Genomic DNA, 20,305 nt, shown 5'->3' with positions numbered 1-20,305 from the left:
TACATTGGTGGTGTACGTCTAATTGACTGCCTGCCCCTTTAAGGACGTGAGAGTAGCCTAATTACATTTCTGAGTGGATTGGAAGGCTTGCATCTCACTGTGTTCGGCTACGAGTGTAAATCACTTTTTGCATAGTGCTTTACGATATGTGGATGCAATTGGGAATGTCTTCTATGTCATTAGTTAAAATAAATATTAAAAAAACAACTCGAATGAAATCATTCTTGGATCATAGAAGAGGTAAATGTCTTGCAATTTTATTAATTTCTATGATTTTGGTAGCACTACTCAAACTAAGCCCACAAGCTAGCAAACATGACATAAGCTAAAAGGACATATCCAGGTAAACGTTTGCCAATGGGTTGCATAGCCTACGTAAATGTCAGTAAACCAAGTAGGCCTTAATTAACTTACTTTCATAGCCTAGGTAGGTTAGCAACACCAGGTTGAGAGATGCAAGTAAGCAGATCATTAACGTTAGCCTTCTATTTATTATCATCAAAACTGTAGAGGAACGAACACGTTAGGGCAGTCTTTGGTGTCATATGCAGAAGGTGCAGAAGTAAGTGTGCCATCTGGCTCAATATTCTGCGCGAGGGACTGTTGTGGTAGGTGAAATTTCACGGTAAAACTATGATGATTGGTCAAATTTGCGAGTGCCTTGGTAAGTGACGAAAACAATCGTCTTCGTGAACAGCTGTGCATAGGCTACTTTGTAAAAGAGAGAATACGCTCATCCCTATACATAACGCAAGGGGTGATTAATGTAATTATAGTTCGCCTTTTATTTGTGGATTTATTTAATGTATTTAGTGTTATTTCTTCCCCAAGCTCATAAAATAAATTTGGGTCGCACATAAATTGACAGGGTCGGTCGGAAACCGGAACCCAAGAAAAACATTTTTTATGCCTAGTGTGATAGAATACATGCTAAGGTAACATACTAGCTCAAAATCTCAAAATTGACCAGTGCATGAAAAAACGATGTTTTTACCTGCCGTGTCTCGCCTTAAGCAATTAGAGCTGTGATGTCATAATCCAAATTAGAATCCTGAACATTCCGCCATTCATTTCAATGGGGCCCAAAAACGCTGAAAAACGGGAATAACGCGAAAACGACAAGGGCCAGCGACACGAAAGTAACAAGCAAGCTACACCGTTTCGGGCCTGAATTTTTGGAGTTCGAACCGCGTCGATAGCTCAAACGGTCTAGGAGCAGTAGTTCCAAAAAGTGGGTGAAAAGGAATAATAAATAAAGTAAACTTAAGAAGAACAATAGTGGGCTTGCTCCCACTTGCTTCGCCATGCTGTGGTCTTGCTGGATCAAACCCACTAATAAGAAAACTTAAGAAGAACAATATTGCTTCGCCATGCTGTGGTCTTGCTGGATCAAACCCACTAACTACCTGCCTGACGGCCCATGCTGCTTGTAACAAACTAGAACAGTTAGCGCAACTTTTTTTTTCGAACGGACGGAATATGGTTACATACTGTAATATGTTTATTAACGGGATAAGGAAGACGCAGATCTGTTCCAGAATCACTGTTTATCGTATTTAATGACATAACATTGCTATAGCTTTGTAATAGGTTTTGATGAAAGTGGCATAGCTTCTCTGCTATACTAACTATTCGACCGTGATAATCTATTTACCAAATGGGGGTTAGGAAAACCACACGATAAATTCCGTGCATCAAAGCAGACTGGAACATTCATGTCTAGCAGTATTCATGCACGCCAGCTGTTCACTGTCTTTAAAGCACCAGGTGCGTCTGTCTAATTCTCAAACAGCAGAATGCTTAAATGCTATGTTAAGCTACATGTAGGCCTAGGTCAATATAACATTAGTTTGGGATGTTTTTACAGTAAGCATTGGTAGTTGTGAAAGCAGCTGCATCCCTTCTAAATATCAAAATATGGAAAAACATATCTTTTCTTTCTTCCTCAAGGTGCTTTGCTTAAATTTCTCAGCCCTCAGGCTCTTCCTAAGGATGCCTCCACTGATCAAGGTAGAGTGAATTTATCTCACTGAGCTGAGCTGTTAATGACCTTTTCCAATATGCTAACAGTGAAATGGTCAAACGCACTTCACAGGTAATTTCAGATTTTTTTTCAATTATTTTCCCAGGTACACCATCAACTTCATCCTCCATTCATGAGGAAGAAGCTGACATTGGATTTTATGGTACGGTGATGTTTTTGCAAATGTTCAAAATGTTCAAAACTATTGCACAGTATATATATACTGTATATATATATATGCTACAGCAGTATTTGCACTGTCAACATTTTTTATTTATATAAAGTGTGGGTTAACTTAAACTGTATGGCTATGCTGTGGTTCCTGTAGGCTTTGTGTGCGGGGGGGCCACTGTATTAATGTCCAAACTCGTCTGCTGCCCGACCGTTAAGCCAGTGTTTGTTGCCTGTGTGTTTGTTTATGTTTGTGTGTTTGTGCGTGTGTAAGCAGTGAAATATTTTGTCTATTATCTTCAAATCTAAGTTCATCAAATCTATGCACATTATTTTTGATTGTATATATATATATATATATATATATAATTACAAGGGCTGTCAAATGATAAAAAACACAAAAAAAACAAATTGAATTAATCTTAATTAATGGCTTTTAAAAAGTAATTTTTCTCCCTAAAGACTAAAGTGCTTAAATGGCATATTAAATACAACATAAATCACAAAATGAATGAGTAACCACAAAGGTAAAACACTTTTATATTATTTAAATGATAATAATTACAGTAATTTTGTTTTAAAGTTTTAATTTCTTAAGAAATACTACGCATTTGATGCTGTTTAACTCCTTTGTAAATGGTGCACTGTCACTTTAAACCCATTGTGTAATGATCTTTTTTTACCAGCTCCATTCAAATATAGCTTGGCTAGTCCACAAAATCTAACATTGTTTGTGCCACATGTATAGCACAATATTAACAATGATAAGCATGATATTAGGTTGCTATAAACAGCTTTCATTTTTCCTTTCCTTTGGAAATAGAAGCATGTAATAGCTAGACACGCGGACATGCGGATGGCCCGTTTCCACTGCTAAAAACAAATGTAGAGGAAACGCTGGGTCTACATGTCTAGTCTAGTGGGCTACATGCCCACAAAGTTTCATGATAATTCCACCATGGCTCTAAAATTACATTTCTTCACCATTTTTAAACATGCAAGGAAGGGAATTGGTTGAGTTGACTTATTTCAACCTTTGCAATCAACTTATGGCACTACTGCAACAAGATTACATCATAAACACAGGGGCTACAAAATCAATGTAGGTTTGTTAACCACTGTACAATACACTGCATTCCTAAACAAACCAGGCACTTAAAATATGGGAAAAACAACTTACGCTAGTCTGTCGTGGTATAATTTTTTTAGGTTGTCCCAGTTGACAGACAGAAGATGATGAAGATTATTCTCATGGGCACTGGCAGCATCAATATCAATCCCTTTCCTCTCCAAAGCCACAGTCACAGGACTCTCCAACTTTTCAAGATTAAGTTTCACCTCCTGATTGATAAAATATACAAACAAGTTAATGTTTCATGTGTGGTTTGTTGGTGGCAGCATGTGGACCCGTTGCATTAAGAATAAGCAGTCATAACCAATAAAAAAGATGACTATTTCCAATTGAAAAAGTCAGCTGAAATCATGACAAAAAGCTTAAAGAGGACATATTAGTCTTTTAAAAAGACTACAGTCTCACACCTTCTCACATCTGAAGACAAGTCACAGATTTTATAGTCACAGACAAAGGGCTCTATTTTAGCGATCGGAAACGCATGGTCAGAGATGCAAAGTTTAAGGGTGAACAGAAATTTTGTGATGTGTGTATTGTTCAACAAGGTCGTCCTTCTGTTTCTTAATCAGTCATGGGTGTAACATCTTTTAAACCAATGAGAGTGACATCTGTCATTCCCCTTAATAGCAAGCAGCTCAACTTCAAACAGAGCATCAGTATTTTGACAGTCAGAGCATTTGAAGGAATCTGCTTGCACGCAAGACCGTGTATGGAACACAGGGATTCTACTAAACCTTGCTTTACTAAAACCTGTTTGTGACTATTATTTGAACTCATAGGCAAAGTGAAACAAACTTGACCGTGGTCTCATACTCAACGACAAAACATTTCTACACTAGGGCTGTCACTTTTGAGAAAAATCTAATTCGAACGGATATCAAATATAAAGCAATCTATTCGAATATATTCGAATATCTACGACCCCCCCCCCAAAAAAAAAAAAACGGAAATTAGGCCTATGCATGAAAAAAAAAAAAAAAACAGAATCGGAACAGCACGGCACAAACAATAACGTGATAACTTACAGCGACAGGAGTGAGGCCGGTAGCCTATCCTAATTCATTTCTTAATATTGTTCGCTAGAAACACCAAACTATCAACTTGATCAGGATCAAGTGCGGCTCTCTTTTTATTGAGGCTGTTCCCCACATGGGTCTCCAACTCCCATGGGTCTCCAACACGTCACTCTCAAGCCAGAGGCTGAAGCAGTACTACCGGTACATTTAAATACAAATCTTGCCGCGAAGCATTCCAGCCTACAAATTTAATAATTTAATTAAATTTAATTTAATGGTGGTGGAGTTGACCGGACATCTGAGGCTTCAGACGTTACCAATTTATCATCATCCATCGCGTCTGGCCTCTGAAAAAACTTTTAAGGCTAGTCTGCCTGGGCCTGGCCATGTTTGAACCGCCTCACTCATTTGCGCTTCCTATTTGAAATGTTTCCTATTTGAAATGCAGCATAGGCTATGCGTGTTGTTGAATAGCTTTCAAACGGTAGAGCCTGCACATTTAAAAACATAGCCAGAGGACGTATTGCTTTAATATAGGTGTAACGATCATGTGTTCCCTGTCCCTCCATTGTTTACCTCCTGTGCCATGTGTTCCTGTGTTTACTTCCTGTCCCTGTGTTTTAGTTCCTGTCAGCCATGTGCTCCTTTGTTTGTCTTGCCATGTCTCAGTTCCCTGTGTCTCCGCCCCTCACCTTTTCCTCATTATTAGTCTGCTAGTTTAATTATGATTTCCAGTCCTGTGTTCACCTGTCTCTTGTTTCTTGTCCACTTGTGCCTTGTTAGCCTTGTTTAACCCCTGTATATTTAAACCCTCTGTCTCCCCTCAGTCCCCTGTCGGTCATTGATGTTGTTTCGTGGTTTGCTGTAGTGTGCATTCACATTAAATATTCCTGTTTTCACTAAGTGTGCCTCGATCTCGTCTTGCCTCGACTTGCCCTGTGCCTCGGTCCAGCTCTCCTTACAGCTTACCGTGACAGAATGACCGACCAAAACAAGGACCCAGCAGGCAAGTATGTTGCTCATTTTTCTGGTGGTTTTGGGAAGTTAGCCTTTTGGGGAACCCGGCTCGCCATCAGAAGGTTCCCCAGTGCCTTGGAGGACGACTGGGCTTCCGATGAGGACGACTGGGCCTCCGACGAGGACGACTGGGCCTCTGGGGAGGAATGGCCGGGTCCCTCTCCCATTCCAGCTCCAATCCCATCTCCTCGATGCCCTCCAGTCCCGGCTCCTCGCTTCCTCGCTCCAGTCCCGGCTCCTCGCCTCCTCGCTCCAGTCCCGGCTCCTAGCCTCACTCCAGTGCCGGCTCCTCGTCTCGCTCCTGTGCCAACTCCCTGCGACTTCTGGGCCCTTCCTATTCCTGACCTCCCTGCTCCCATGACTCCAGTCCCCGTTCCTGCTCCAGTCCCCGCTCCAGCTCCAGCCCTGATTCCGGCTCCCGCCCCAGTCCCGATTCTGGCTCCAGTTCCAATTCCGGCTCCAGCTCCAGCCCTGATTCCGGCTCCAGCTCCAGCCCCGATTCCAGCTCCAGCTCCAGCCCCGATTCCAGCTCCAGCTCCCTTTCCAGCCCCAAGTCAGACTCCTGCGCCGGCTGAAGCACCAGTACCGACTCTGGCTCCAGTCCCTGCTCCGGATCTGGCTCCTGCTCCTGCTCCGGCTCTGGCACCTGATCCTGCTCCCGATCCTGCTCCAGCTCCGACTCAAGCTTTCGATCCTGATCCTGCTCCGGATCCTGATCCTGATCCAGCTCCGACACAGTCTCTGGCTCTGACCGGTCGTCCATCGGGTCATCCATCGCGCCGTCTCTGACCGGCAGTCCATCGGGCCGCCCGCCTGCCGTCCCTGACCGGCCGTCCACCCGGCCGCCCGCCTGAACCTCCGTCTCTGACCTGCCGTCCACCCGGCCGCCCGTCTGAACTGCCGTCCCTGACCGGCAGTCCGCCCGGCCGCCCGCCTGAACTGCCTTCCCTGACTGGCCATCCACCCGGCCGCCCGCCACGGACATTTCATTTTTTTTCCGGCCAATGTCCGGTAATTACCGGACAACCTAAACCCTGCTTTAACGGTTACTTTACCATCTACAGTGTAGAACCCAAAGTATTTCCAGACAGCACTTTTTAGATGAGTTGGTGACGTAATTGTTCGCTCAGGCTGGCCATTCTGTATCTTCCATTTTCGAAACAGGGTGGCTATTGAGAGGGCTCTGGCTCCAGTCATAATTGTGGTTACTGGCTATTGGCTTGATTTGGTCATGAGCCAACGCTACAATACTGTACGTTTAAAGCACACGCTACTGGAAGAGATGGCAAACAATAACATAAAAAACAAACTAATCATAGACTGTAAAAATGCGCTACACATGGCACTAAAAACCGAATAGTTTATTTATAGTTCGACTACGGATATTTCACGTCATGTTTGAATGCATATTCGAATATCGAATAAAAAGTGACAGCCCTATTCTACACAGTTATTTACTTTCACTATTGACTGACAAGGGGGTTGCTATTGAAAACATAGCCTGAAAAAAACAACACTTACCCCAATAATGTTTAAATGACTGAATAAAAATCCTAATGATATTTATCCTGCAGAGGAGTTATTTGGGACTGGTTGCTAAGGGCTGCTTATATTTTGTGCGTCTTCAGCCATGCTTTATATGCGCCTTTCGCTATAGACCAGGTTTTTCTTGGTCAGTGCCGTAATTATTTTTAGAGGGTGTAAGATTTTTGGATGATGCGCTAGACCTTCAAACTTCAACTTTCAACCTTCAACTTCAAAAATAGAAGTAGAAATGTTTTTTTCCTACAGTGTCACCAAACATGGATTTACACATTCACTATTTATGAAGATTATGCGACTTAATATGTTTTTACTTGACATGCATGTGGTTCTAGGAATCTTGCTACTCTGTGTCATTCACGTTCTGTGATGGTGTAACGCGTAGCGAGCGGGTTATATCTGATGCAAGCCAAAGGATAATTCTGTAGCCTGTAGGCCTATTGGCAGCTAATAATTAAAACATGTGTCGACGATTGTTCATGAAAGTCAAATCAACTGTGTGCTACACAGATTAAATATTAGGCCTAAATGACAAATTGAAAGCCATTGCATTTCAGATACATTACATTACATTTAGCAGACACTTCTTGACCAAAGTGACTTACATATGTCAGCTATATTACAAGGGATCTTGGGGTTAAGTGCCTTGCTCAAGGGCACAACGGTGGAAGCCGGGAATTGAACCGACAACTTTCAGGCTACTGCACGCTAGCCCAGCTCCTTAACCACTACACTACCACCGCCCCATATAGATAAATATATTTCAAACACTTTGGGAGACAATAGGCTATATCACGTTGATACTAATTTATTTTATCACCACCTACACCTAGACAATATGGAGTGAACCCTTTTAATCTAAGAACGTATAGATAGCCTAGTTTTGAATAGCCATATGGCAAAGTTGTTTTTGAGTTTATACTATTTATTCATTCACTCGTTTTGTTCAAGACAATCAAACTCACAATTGATTTCAGACCATTGGCATTGTTGTTTTAAATGTAGGCCTATGCTTTCATTATTCTCCTATTTCTGTAGGCAACTACCTATTTTTTTTCTCTCGATGTTAAATTTGATGACTTTCGATAAAAATCCTGTAGATGGCGCTTGCAAAACGAACAGAAATGGTCTAATGTTGTCTTAATTTTACGACATAAATCCTCTTTTCGTCAATCTATTGTTTTGGTCTACTTTTCTACCTCATGCACGAGCAGAGATGAAGCTGACCTAAACCGCACTTGAATAAATGAGGCCAAGATGCCGCTAACTTTAGTTAATGGAACGGCCTCATCCCCAAGTGAAAGTCTATGCTAGTTCAAGCCAGGCTATTTTTGTTAAGCGCTGCCTTCATTAGCGAGGTTGATGGAATACCCTCCTGAAGTCAATGAACTGCATTCTCACATAGGTGTTGCTATTGTCAAATTGGGACAGGGTGGAGTGAAGTGCCATAGATATGCCATCCTCCGTGCTCCTGTTCTGGGGGTAGGTGAATTGGAAGGGGTCCAGTGAGGTTGGTAAGCAGGTCTTGAGGTGAAGACCAGCCTCTCGAAGCGCTTCATAATGATAATGGTGAGTACAACTGGACGAAAGTCATTAAGGCTCGTTGCAGTGGAGTATTTTGCCACCGGCACGAAGAAGGTGGTTTTAAAGCATGCAGGGACAGCTACCTGGGCTAGTGACAGGTTAAATATGTCAGTCCAAACCTCAGTCAGCTGCACAGAACAGGCCCTGAGGACGCATCCGGGGATTCCATCAGGACCAGCAGCCTTACGTGCATTAGTCCTGCTCAGTGCCGCACACACATCGTTGGGGGAGAGTGTAAAGGGCTGGTGTTCTGCAGACTCCACAGCCTTGATGGCCACCTCCTTGTTGTCCCTGTCAAAGCGGCCATAGAAGTGGTTTAGCTCATCAGGCAAGGAGGTGTCGGTGGTAGGGGGGTGGAGTTAGTAGTTTTGTAGTCTGTGATGGCCTGGATTCCTTGCCACAAGCATTGGGGGTCAGAGTTGTTCTTGAAGTGATCCTCGATCCTTAGCTTGTGGTTGTGCTTGGCCATATTGATGCCCCTTTTCAGGTTAGCCCTGGATGAGATATAGGCCTGAGCATCACCTGATCTGAATATGATGTCTTGTTCCTTCAGCAGGAGTCTGACCTCACTGTTAATCCATGGCTTCTGATTAGGGAAAGTGGTAATTAATTTGAGGGTGGTGACACTGTTGATGTTGGACTTGATACAGTCCAGAACGGAGGAGGCTTTTGAGTCAGTGTCCATGTGGGAGTCATAAGTGGAAAAACGCTGTGTTTTCAAAATTCTGCTGAGGTGCCAAGTCAGCTCCCTCTGGCCACACTTTGACTGTCCTCACTGTGGGTTTCACATGTGTGATGAGTGAGTGCTAAGTACTTGGGCAGTAGAAACTCTAAGGGCTTTCAGACATTACAGAATCTCTGTGTGGTTGTCGAGTGAGGGGCGGGGGCTTGCAGAGTTCACAAGAGGCGAAATATGACGCAGAATATATGCATAAGTGTGCATACTTGAAGCTGACCTACAGTATTTGTAGGCTATGTGTGCTTCAAATAAACACATTTATCTGTTTTCAACATTATGTAGCAGAATTACTTGGCTATATGGAACCCAAATCTGGTTTGCGTTGGAGAGAGCATGCAAAAACTTGTAGGCATTGTACCAGCCAATTCAGTAACTCAAGACTTCAAGGCCATTATATACACAACAAACAAAATACTAACATATCAGTTTAGTGGTTCGTTTTTTTCATGGTTTATTTTTCCAAAAGCATCCTCTCCCCATGTGTCTATTGCATTTACGTAAGGAGCTTGGAACAAAGTTGGGTTTTATTCATTTTCATTTTCTCTAGGCATATTCATTCTCAACAAATATCGGGCTCAGCAGTGAGGTCATGAGAAGGCTATCAATGAACAGAAAACTGACCGTGTTGGCTAACAATTTATTAAATACTCCTGTTATTGTCGTCAACGACGTCGTTGTAGGCTACTGTCTTTTCAGCGCCTTCTGCTTATGATGATTTGTTCTTTTGAATTTGTTTGGCCTTGCGATGCGGTTGTAGCCTACATCAACGTCACTTGCCGTTACCTTCATGTGTTCTATCACAACGCTGTCTGCCTTCATGGACAGTAGCTGCGTCTTTTGGATTTTCAGATTTTCATTTTCTGGACAGCACTATGCCACTCCATCATGACACTGCCATTTAAGTCAGATTTAAGTGCCCCCGCCACATGGACCCACGAAAGAAACGTCAGACAAGCCCTCTCACTAGGTGTGAATTTTAACCGCATGTTCTACGCTTCGTTCAGACACAGCACATTTATATAATGTCCGGAGAAAATACTAGGAGGGGAGCAGTAGAACAACCGGCTAAATTCGGACTTCCATATGACTGTTTATGTTGTTCAGATATACGGCCCAACCGTTTAACATCTGCAGAACCTCCGGTCTTACACGTATGTCTGAAAGCCCTAAATGAGAGGTGTTCAGAGTGTCCTCAGTGGGGGAGGGGAATGGCTTTGTATGCCTCAGCGATGTTAGTGTAGACATGGTCCAATGTCTTGTCTCCTCTAGATTATATTTAGATTAGATTAGATTCTACTTTATTGTCATTGCACAAAGTACAAGTACAGACAACAAAATGCAGTTAGTGGGGCATGATACATTTTGATGGAATTTAGGCAGAACAGTCTTTAAGTTGTCACCAGCAACAATGTAGGCTGCTTCGGGATGCAGAGTTTGTGGTTTGCTGATAGCAGAATGCAATTTTTTCATGGCAAATCTTAGCGTCAGCATCGGTGGTATATAAGCAGGTGTCACAACAGTAGATGTAAACTCTCTAGGCAGATAGAAAAGTCTACACTTAACCATGAGATACTCTAGGTTAGCTGAGCAGTGACTCTTGGTGATGGTATGTTTTATAAATGCACAACCCCAACCTCTAGTCTTACAGGAGTCAACAGCTGTTCTGTCTGCATGGAGGATGCAGCGTCCAGCTAGCTCGATAGCTCTGTTGGGAATTTTGCTGTTAAGGCAAGTTTCTGTGACAATCATGATGTTGCAGTCCATAATCATTTTTTGTGTTGTGATCCGCAACCGCAGTTCATCCATTTTGTTTCCACAGGGAGCGAACATTGGCGGGGAAAAGGCTTGGAAGAGCGAGTCAACGTGGAGTTAGCTTTAGCCTAGCACTTTTCTGGCTACTGCATGCTAGCCTAGCTCCTTAGGTCAGACCATCCCTGAGAATGTCAGAACAGCTTTTATTGCACAACATTGCCAGTTAAAATGCTACATAGTGCATACTGCTGCTATAAATGTGTCTGGGTAGGCGGCCTACATACTCTATTGTTTAAATACGCCACCAACACCTTCACAACCTCACATTTGCCACTAACACCAATCAAGCGCATCTTCCTTCCTCAGTTATTTTTATAACCACCAGCCGCCACTGTAACCTACTCATATCAAAGTCATATCTTTGTGCTTCTGCAGCATTGTTTCATATGTGACATCCCCAATCTGCGTTGATATGTATATAACAACATCAAATTAGATCATACTACGCCTCCATATGCATCAGCAGGTAAAACTGAAGTGTTTAGATCCGTGTGAAATTTCACCAGGTGAATTTTCACCATTCTACCATGTGAAATTTCACCCGGTTTTTTATGTAAAACTTTGTTGTGCATGTGAAGTTGTGTTTTGGGGGTTTTCTCTTTGCTTTTGACAATTCTTATTATGTTTAGTAGGAATTAATATTAATTGCATGCATTTTACTGATTACACAGTATAATCTAAAACGGATTGATTATGATTGGCTAAATCACTTTCGATTATGTTGTAAAACCCAGTGCAACACTTTATGTTGACCACATTTCATTCTATATTACTATAAAGTCATCTTCGCGTCGTGTGGATTCCTGGGGGCTTATTCAATCAATAATGGCCATGACATGATGACCATACAATTTGCTCCACATTTAAAATTTAAACTGACCTCTAGGCATTTTTCCTGGTTTGGTAAGCAGGAAAATGCCTCTCTCCAGTATTCAGGTGAATTTAACATGGCATCTGTCTCAGCAACAGTCTGCAGCAGATCATGAAGCTCCTGCAATAATCATAGAGCAAACACAGAATGTAATGTAAATACTACTTTTCATTCTATATTAGTATGTTTAATGCTTGATAAATCATTCCAACGCAAACAACAATTCCAGCGCAAAATTAACCTAGGGATTAGCAACAGTTTGGTTTAGTTTATTGGTTTATTTAAGACAGGGACCATGTACAAGGTTCATTAATTACGTGGAGTAAAAAGATGGCTTGTACCAGATTATAGCTAAAAGCTAATTTCCATCTGCAGTCCCTGGGCAGGTAAGAAAAATGAAATAGGATAAAATGAAATAGGAACAACAAGCACGCACACACGCGCACACACGTGACAATTCAGCATACGTTGCACGACGTTGGACTGGAGCAACACAACCTGAACGGTCACGTGACTGTTTTCCCAAGATGGTGCCAACCTGTATACGTGAACGGTACTGTTTCTAAACTATCTTTTTAATAAACTACCTGTACACTTACAAAGTTCTCAATGCTTCGGTTTACATGTAGGGCCCCTCATTATGCTACCGTGGAAGTGTGGTGTTATTTTGAGCCTTGTTAGTGGTATAGAAATAGCGATTTCTTCTTACTTTGCGTGTGCCCCGAAGACTAGCGTTAAACGCTTATTAGCGGTTTGTGGTTAAACTGGTCATGTTCGATTAGCATGAAAACATATCTCAGAGAACGGACAAACTCGGTACACATGTGTTATTAACCCCTAGGTTAATTTTGCGCCGGAATTGTCCTTTAATTACAATAGTACATAATTAAAGTACACATTAAACATTCACACTATTTGAACTGAGCATTGACAGATTATTGACAGATATTAATATTCATTTGATGTAACTGGCACACTTTCAAACCATTTAATTTTTTTAAACAAAACAATTAAATAATAACAACATAAACAACAATACCAATAGTAATATTTGACTAACTGTAATTACGACTACACTATACAGTATATGTGCTAACAAACCCAATTTGGTTAGATTGATGACAATTAAAATACCATCTAAGACATTATGATTATATACTTCCTTTTTGACAGTAGATACTGTGGGATGCTGCTACAATTTATTGACATGGTCTACTTGTACAAACTGTCAGTTTCTAGCTAGCCATTCCCACCAAACGTTGTCCTTTCTTTGTGCTACACACTGCTGCACCTGAAAAATACTTCTAGATAAAATATGGATAATACTACCCTCCAGAATTATTGGCACCTTTGGTAATGTTGACTAAAAACAGGTATAAAAAATATTTTTTTGATGATTCATTGTACTCTCACAATGAAAACAACAAGGAAAAATCCACCCTTGAAGGGAAGAACATTAATTCTGAGAAAAAAGAAAATCTCATAAAGAAATAAATATTTTTAATGATTAATCTAATCATTATTATGATTATAAAAACATGACATGTAGTTGGTCTTGACCTCACCAATATGGCAAAGTGCCTCCTTGCTGGCATTATTTTTTTATAGGCACTGAACTAGTATATACAACCCCAAAGGATACAGACAAGCCCAAAGACACAGACAACATATCAAATGTTGAAAATTACAAATTTGACTATTTCATGGAAAATATGTTAATTTTGAATTTGATACCAGCAACATGTTTAAAAAAAGTTGGGACGGGGGTAACACAAAGTTGTGTAATGATAAAAAAACAAAAGGAGGAACTATTTAGGGTAACTGGCAACACGATTGGGTATGAAAAATAGCATCCCAGAGGGGCAGGGTCTCTTAGAAGTAAAGATGTAGGGGTATTCATCACTCTGTGTAAACCTGTGTGGACAAATGATGAAACTATTAGCGTGTTTCCATCCAACTTCCTAATGCGCATTTAATCTATTCGAATAAGAAATCCCGGTTGGAAACACGTGAAATGCGCATCAAAAATCCTAATGCGCATCTATATTTGATTCGCTAGAGGGGGGTGGATTAACTCTCGATGCGCATAAGGTATAATGCGAATAAAGTTGATGGAAACGGTTTATTCGCATCGTGTGACGTAACCTTCAGAGAATCTCAGCAATCTCTGGCGCTTCCTTAACATTAGGCAACTAACATTAGGCAACACACATCGGTGCACAGTTGTTTTGCTGACACCAAAGTTTTTGCCAACAACTATTCGGCACACGTCGCAAGTTTATACAACTAGTGCAGTTCAAACCCGTTCAAACATCCCATTCCTGGAAAAAAAACTGTAGCCCAATTACATGCCCACAGGTAGCCTATGCCTGCTTTAACAATAGGATGATAGGGAAAAACATCATTCCAGCTAAGCATTCAATAATGACTGAATATCATAATATATTCGCCTATAATTAATGTGCAGTAAGCAGAATTTAGGCATGAGTCATGACTGCATGTGACATTTCTACAGATCAGAATGGCATAACAAATGTTTTGAGTTAAGGCTATAGCTTATTGAATAACTTCCTGATAGTGAAGACAGGCCATTTTGTGATCGTTTGACATTTGCAACGATGTGACTCAAAATCAGTGTTTGGTAGCATAGGTGCTCTGTCTGCCACTTGTTGTCTATTTGTGTGGCACGTCTTCTGAAACGTTAAATTCGGGACCATTAGCCTATCGCTTGTTTCAATTTGGGACCTTGCAGTCAGAATTGTAGTTTGTTTATTCAAAGTCTCAGGTCCAATGTAGCATTGGCTATTTAAAGCTACAGTTTATTACTTTTTATGTAATTTTGAATAGCCACTGCATACACGTGTTTGTTGGCGTGTTGCAGCAAAATCCGCGTAACCTATGCGAGCAAACTGCATACAGGGAGTCTTTATTGTTGAGGTCGGACATGATAATCAAACATCTTGCATTTTAACCGTTCAGTGCTGCCAAATCTCCGCTTATACTCTCTCTCTGGTCCCGCCCAGTGCTGTGTGAGAGGGGTGGCTATGGTAGAGCAGAGAAAGCCAACGTGTGCTTCTTTTACCGATATATAACAATATATTTTGCTTTTCTTATCCAAACAATGTCAAACTATGCACTGCACTTACGCATGGCAGTAGCAAGGCACCTGCCAAGTTTGAAATCGAACGGACGAACGACACGCAGACAGACAGACAGACTTCCTACAATTTATGGATAGATAGATGCGATGGCTTGTTTGTTGGGATAGGTGTCCGACAACTAGTACTCTGGGCAACAGCCGGGTCTATCATTCGGCATAATTAATTTGCCAAGTCATAACCCTCACTTGCTGAATCTAAAGGTCTCCACCCACTGTTGGTCAGTGAAGTAGAGCTGTAATCAAGCCTTAAAAGTTAGGCCCGACAAGACCCGAGCCCCACAGAAATCAGTCCAAGCTCGGCCCGGCCCTGAACCCGTTTACAGCCCGACATTATTCAAATGCACGCACCCAGCTCTTTTGCCTTTTGTCAAGAATGAGTAACATTTAACATAATTTATTCATGACTAACGTAGGCTAGGCCACTTGGAAATTGGAACAAAGAAATAAAAAAGGCCAAATCCTCTCAGCATTCTGAAGTTTGCGGGAACCCTCCCATATGCAGCCCCAACATTAATTAGTTCTTGCGCCAGCTCTTCAAATCCCTCGCCATTTACGATATTAAAAGGCCTAATGTCTTTGCAAAAGCTGACACACTTCTTCTCCTCCGAAACCATTTTTTTCAGCTTTGCAGGGTTTGGTTTTGTTGCTGTAACAAACGATGTGATCCTGATGGGCACTGACAGCTTTGATCAACATGCTACCAGCGACAAATTCCCTGTCATTCTGCAGAATGTTGCATCCTTTGGATTTTACATAGGCTAACCCACTGGCTCATTATTCTCATTATGCACATGATGAAAACTTTCCCACACCTCAGATTTTGCTTCCTTTGTCGGTACAACTAAAACGCCAGTCGCCAGAGGCCATCCTCCGTTTCACCTCCTCAGCATCCATTTCTGCATCTTTCTCGCAGCTAATCGAAACGCATCACCTGACCGCTCGCGTGAAATGATGAGATGATGAAATGATGAGAAATTAAGCCCGAACCCGACTGAACCCGTCGGGTCCCGTCGGGTTCGGGCAAACATTTTCAGCTCTACAGTGAAGTGCCAAATTTGACCAAATAAAAAAACTGCAGAGACCTTGGTCGTTCCCAAGTGTATGGCGGTCTCCGGCGATGGGAAGCTGCCAACACCAGATTGCACAAACATTCTCCGCCTTCTCCTTCTAATCGATATTAAACAAAATATTTTCAAAATGAAGGAATGAATTAGGCCTAGGGCCTAGGCTATTCCGACCGCTGAGAAGAGGAGAGAAAAGGCGTCCATTTCAATCAACGTAGGCAAAGTGTCCCCAAATACTTAGAATTAATAGGTGTTGGAAACGCTGACTAATGCGCATTTTATTTATGCGCATTACCACGGATGCACATCACTAATTCGCATGAGTTGGATGGAAACACGCTTAATGTAATTTTAATGCTTCTTAACATGTAATTGTGAAGTATTTGGGGAGTTAATCATCTACAGGACATAATATAATTAAACATTTAGAGAATCCAGAGAAATCTTTGCAGACAAGGGATAGAGCTGAAAAACAATATTGAATGGTTGTGGTATTTTTGGATCAAGACTTTCCACCCTGAACATGGGCAAAATACACCATTGAGATGAATATGTTTTGTATAGAGTTACCACAGGTTACTCTATACAACCACAGGTGGCACTGTTGTAACCAGGGTAGGAATTTCACGGCGGCCACGACGGCCATGGCCGTCGTAGCCCCTTGCATTGGCCGTGAAGCCCCTTTGAAAATCAGAGGTTTACAGGCCACGGTGGCCTTGGTGCCCCATTCTTTCAATATTCTGCTTTGCGTCCTACTAATAGCGATTTTTAGTTAGCCTGTGGCCTGTCAAAATAATCTTAGCATTCACAGCGCAAATTAATTTAGTCTTTTACGCAGTGGAGAAAGTGACAGCGGAAGAAAGTGCGTCCAATGCACCCATTCTTCTCAGTTGAACTACTCGTGAAGTAGCCTATACATCACACAGACATCACAAGTATCACATGAAAGAGCTTTTTCTCAGCTTTTAAACAATGTTAGCCGATAATTGCTGTGTTGAACGGTTCGCGAGAAAAGTAGGCCTAAATATAATTCAATTTAATCATACATTCTACTGAAGGTTTTGCGTCCCATGATCTCCCTACCCATTCATCTCGGTGGAATACTTCACGAACCCTTCTTTTAACACATGACAAACCATATATCGGAATAAACAGCAGACCTTACCGAACACAAAAGTGTAAAGCAGTCCCCTGTACAGTTAGCCGTTCCAGAGTAATCTAGTTTTGAATTTGCAGTAAATTTCGACATGCATGGATGTCTCCAAATTTGGGCTTTGCGTTTTACAATGTGTTTAAATTGTTCCACATGATTTCATAACGGGCCAAATACAAAATAAATGTTACAAATATCGCCTAGATATTGGTAAATCATAGGACAGCTGACTAAGAGTTTGTGAAAGCATTTGATCACAAAATGCATGCATCTAGGCTATTTGAGTCTCTTAAAGCTGAGCTGTGCTTAAATTGTTCAATACATGATTTCATAACAGGCCAAATATAAAATAAATGTTATATATAGCCTAGATATCTGTAAATATTAGATGATCAGATGATTTACAGTTCTATGTAATATGTCATGTTTCATGTTTTTGTAATGTTTCATACAGTGATGCAGGTCTACTGCAGTGAATAGGCCAAATACAACTTTGATCATTTTTATAGCCTACTACTGTATAGTTAACTTTGGCCTTGGTGCCCTGACATGTGGCCTTTGTGCCCCCCACCAAATATGCCCAACTGAAGGCCAAGTGGCCTTGCCCCCAGAATGGTGAAATTCCAAGCCTGGTTGTAACTCTATAAAACATATTGATCTCAATGGTGCATTTTGCCCATGTTCAGGGTGGAAAATAAAAAAGAAAGATTTGCATAAGACAATTCAAATTGGTGTTTTTAAAAAGAAGGGATCATAGAGAATACAGAAAACAATATTTAAAAAATCTTTGTATTTTCCCACAAGGTGTTTGGGTGCTCTGAAAATGAGAACCAAAATGATTTTTCAGACTTGTAAGGTCTGCTGTTCAGACCCCGAAGGAATCTATTTTCTGTTCATTGCTTTTTGTGAGAGTGTTTCTACTTATCTCAATAAGAAACATAAATCAAGAGCCTATGTTGAGTACAAATATGTCTTCTGAAGGCCTAAACAGAGCCCACCCAAAAACTCTAATATTTATGTACCAGCATGCAAAATTTGAGCCTCCTACATGGTTTAGTTCTTGCACTATGGGCTTGTGAACTTTGACACAAAAAAGAGGCCCAACAAAATCAACACTGTCTCCTGGGTAACATTTCAGAATTTTTTGAGACCTAAGTGCGTGGGCCCTGGTTGAATTGACGTGGAATGACCAAAGAGGTAAAGCAGCACAGTGGTAAACATTCCCTGTGGCAACTTTTTTTAACCCTCCTGTCGTGTTCGTTTTATGTTCACTAGTTTTGTATTCCCGGTCAAAAATGGCCGCTGCATTATGACTTGTTATAAATCCATAGTAACACACATATGGTAACACTTTATTTTAATGTGTCGCTGTTACAATGTACCTACCTAATTAGGTACAGTGGTACAACCTGTGTAACAACATGTACTATCAGGTACTATCATTGGCAAAGAGCTGACCTGAGACCTGCTGGATGGGGTAAATCTTGTCATGATAGATTTGATATACAAACCATTCTTAGCTCCAGTCAAGGCCTCATTGTCTTCAGTGTACATGTACTGTAACAGCTGTGCTGAGTGGGAAATGGCTCTTGGTAAGGTGAACGTTGGAAAAACCCTACAACTAAACGTGATATGATTTTGCCAAATTAGACAGCTTTAGATAAGTTCTGTTGTTGTTCTATGCGGTCATTTTCAAGAGGTTCATAGGCCAAGGGCGACATCTGTTGGTGAAACTGCAATTAGAAAAAAAAAACTAAGACATTCTGAATTGTTATTCCTTTGGTGGTGGTTGGTTGGTTGGTTGGTTGGTGGGTGGGTGGGTGGAGGGGAGCCCTGGAGAAAATAATTGTTAATCGGAGAAATTTGACGCGAACACAACATGAGGATAACATGTTGCTGGCATCAAATTCAAAATGAATACATATTTTCCATGAAATATTCCAAATTTTCATTTTCATTTGATATGTTGTCTATGTCCTTTTTGCTGCTAAATAGGGGTTTATGAGACTTGTATATTATCACATTCTGTTTTTATTCGCATTTTACACAATGTCCCAACTTTTTCTGATTTGGGGTTATATATAACATTTCTAAAAAAGACTTCAGCAAGGCCTACTTTTTCACCCTTTTTACTGAGAGCACTTACATTTACAATACCGTCCAGGGGGTCGTTTCTAGAAAGCATTGTTGGCTAACTTGCGTTGCAACCTTGGTAGTTCACTCCGTCGTTCTTGGATTTGGTGTTTCTAGAAAAGGTAGTCCGAACTCTCAAAGTTTGGGCATTTGAACTACTGCCCCTGGGCAGTCACACTTGTGTCGTTCCTTGTTCCAGTTGGTGTCCTGAGCACCTAACTAAAAATCACAACCGCCCAAACAAAAATTACGAAGTGGATGTTTATCTCGTGACTCAATGATTGATCTATCCTGTAGCTTAATTTTGATTAAGACACTGACTCCCCTACTTTGCTCATTCTTGCTATTTATGTTAATTCAAGTATTGCCTTGCTTTTAGTCTTATAATCTTCACAGACCCTGCATCAGCAGTGACAAATGGTGTAGTGGCTAAAGCAGATGACTTATTATCCCAACGTTGTAGGTTCGATTTTCTGATGTGAGATTTTCCTGTTGCTTCTCGCTACCTGCAGGTGAACTAGTGTGACACGTAGATTCAATTGTTTTTGACTGATGTATTGTACCTATGGTCTCTCGATGTAGAGTAACTATATACATAAATATGTATGGTCAAAACCTATTGTTGTGTCTCGTAGGCCCACTCTTACTCAGAGATGAAAAGAAGAGATAGTATGCGAACTCCGGCCGAGCGCGCAGTGCACCAACGCGCTGCCGTTAAGCCACGAGACATATGATAACCAGATATTTGTCCAGGCTATATATTTTTTCCAACACATAGATATTTAACACAAATAATGACTCTTATTGGTCTGCTTAAGTTAACTGTTTTATATGCTTGCAATAGGTTTAGGTTTTGGCTGATGGCAATGACAATACCAACATTAATCA

General features: G+C 41.2%; 1 protein-coding gene across 1 annotated transcript in view; it reads right to left on the bottom strand.

The window, feature by feature from the left end:
* The window catches only part of dmd (dystrophin), a 541,017-nt gene that overhangs the window by 218,178 nt on the left and 302,534 nt on the right, over positions 1–20,305 (bottom strand). The window contains exons 42-43 of the mRNA XM_076297170.1: positions 11,917–12,027; positions 3,375–3,535 (exon numbers count right to left, since the gene is read on the bottom strand). Of these exons, the coding sequence (XP_076153285.1) occupies positions 3,375–3,535; positions 11,917–12,027 (272 nt within the window). The remainder of the gene's footprint in view (positions 1–3,374; positions 3,536–11,916; positions 12,028–20,305) is intronic.

This window comes from Alosa pseudoharengus, unplaced genomic scaffold (assembly GCF_046254945.1).
Source record: "Alosa pseudoharengus isolate Yale_2024_CS ecotype anadromous, Long Island Sound unplaced genomic scaffold, YU_APseudo_1.1 YU_APseudo_1.1_scf_20, whole genome shotgun sequence".
NCBI lineage: Eukaryota > Metazoa > Chordata > Actinopteri > Clupeiformes > Clupeidae > Alosa > Alosa pseudoharengus.
Note: the sequence above shows the minus strand (reverse complement) of the source record. Positions and strands in the feature narration are given on the sequence as shown.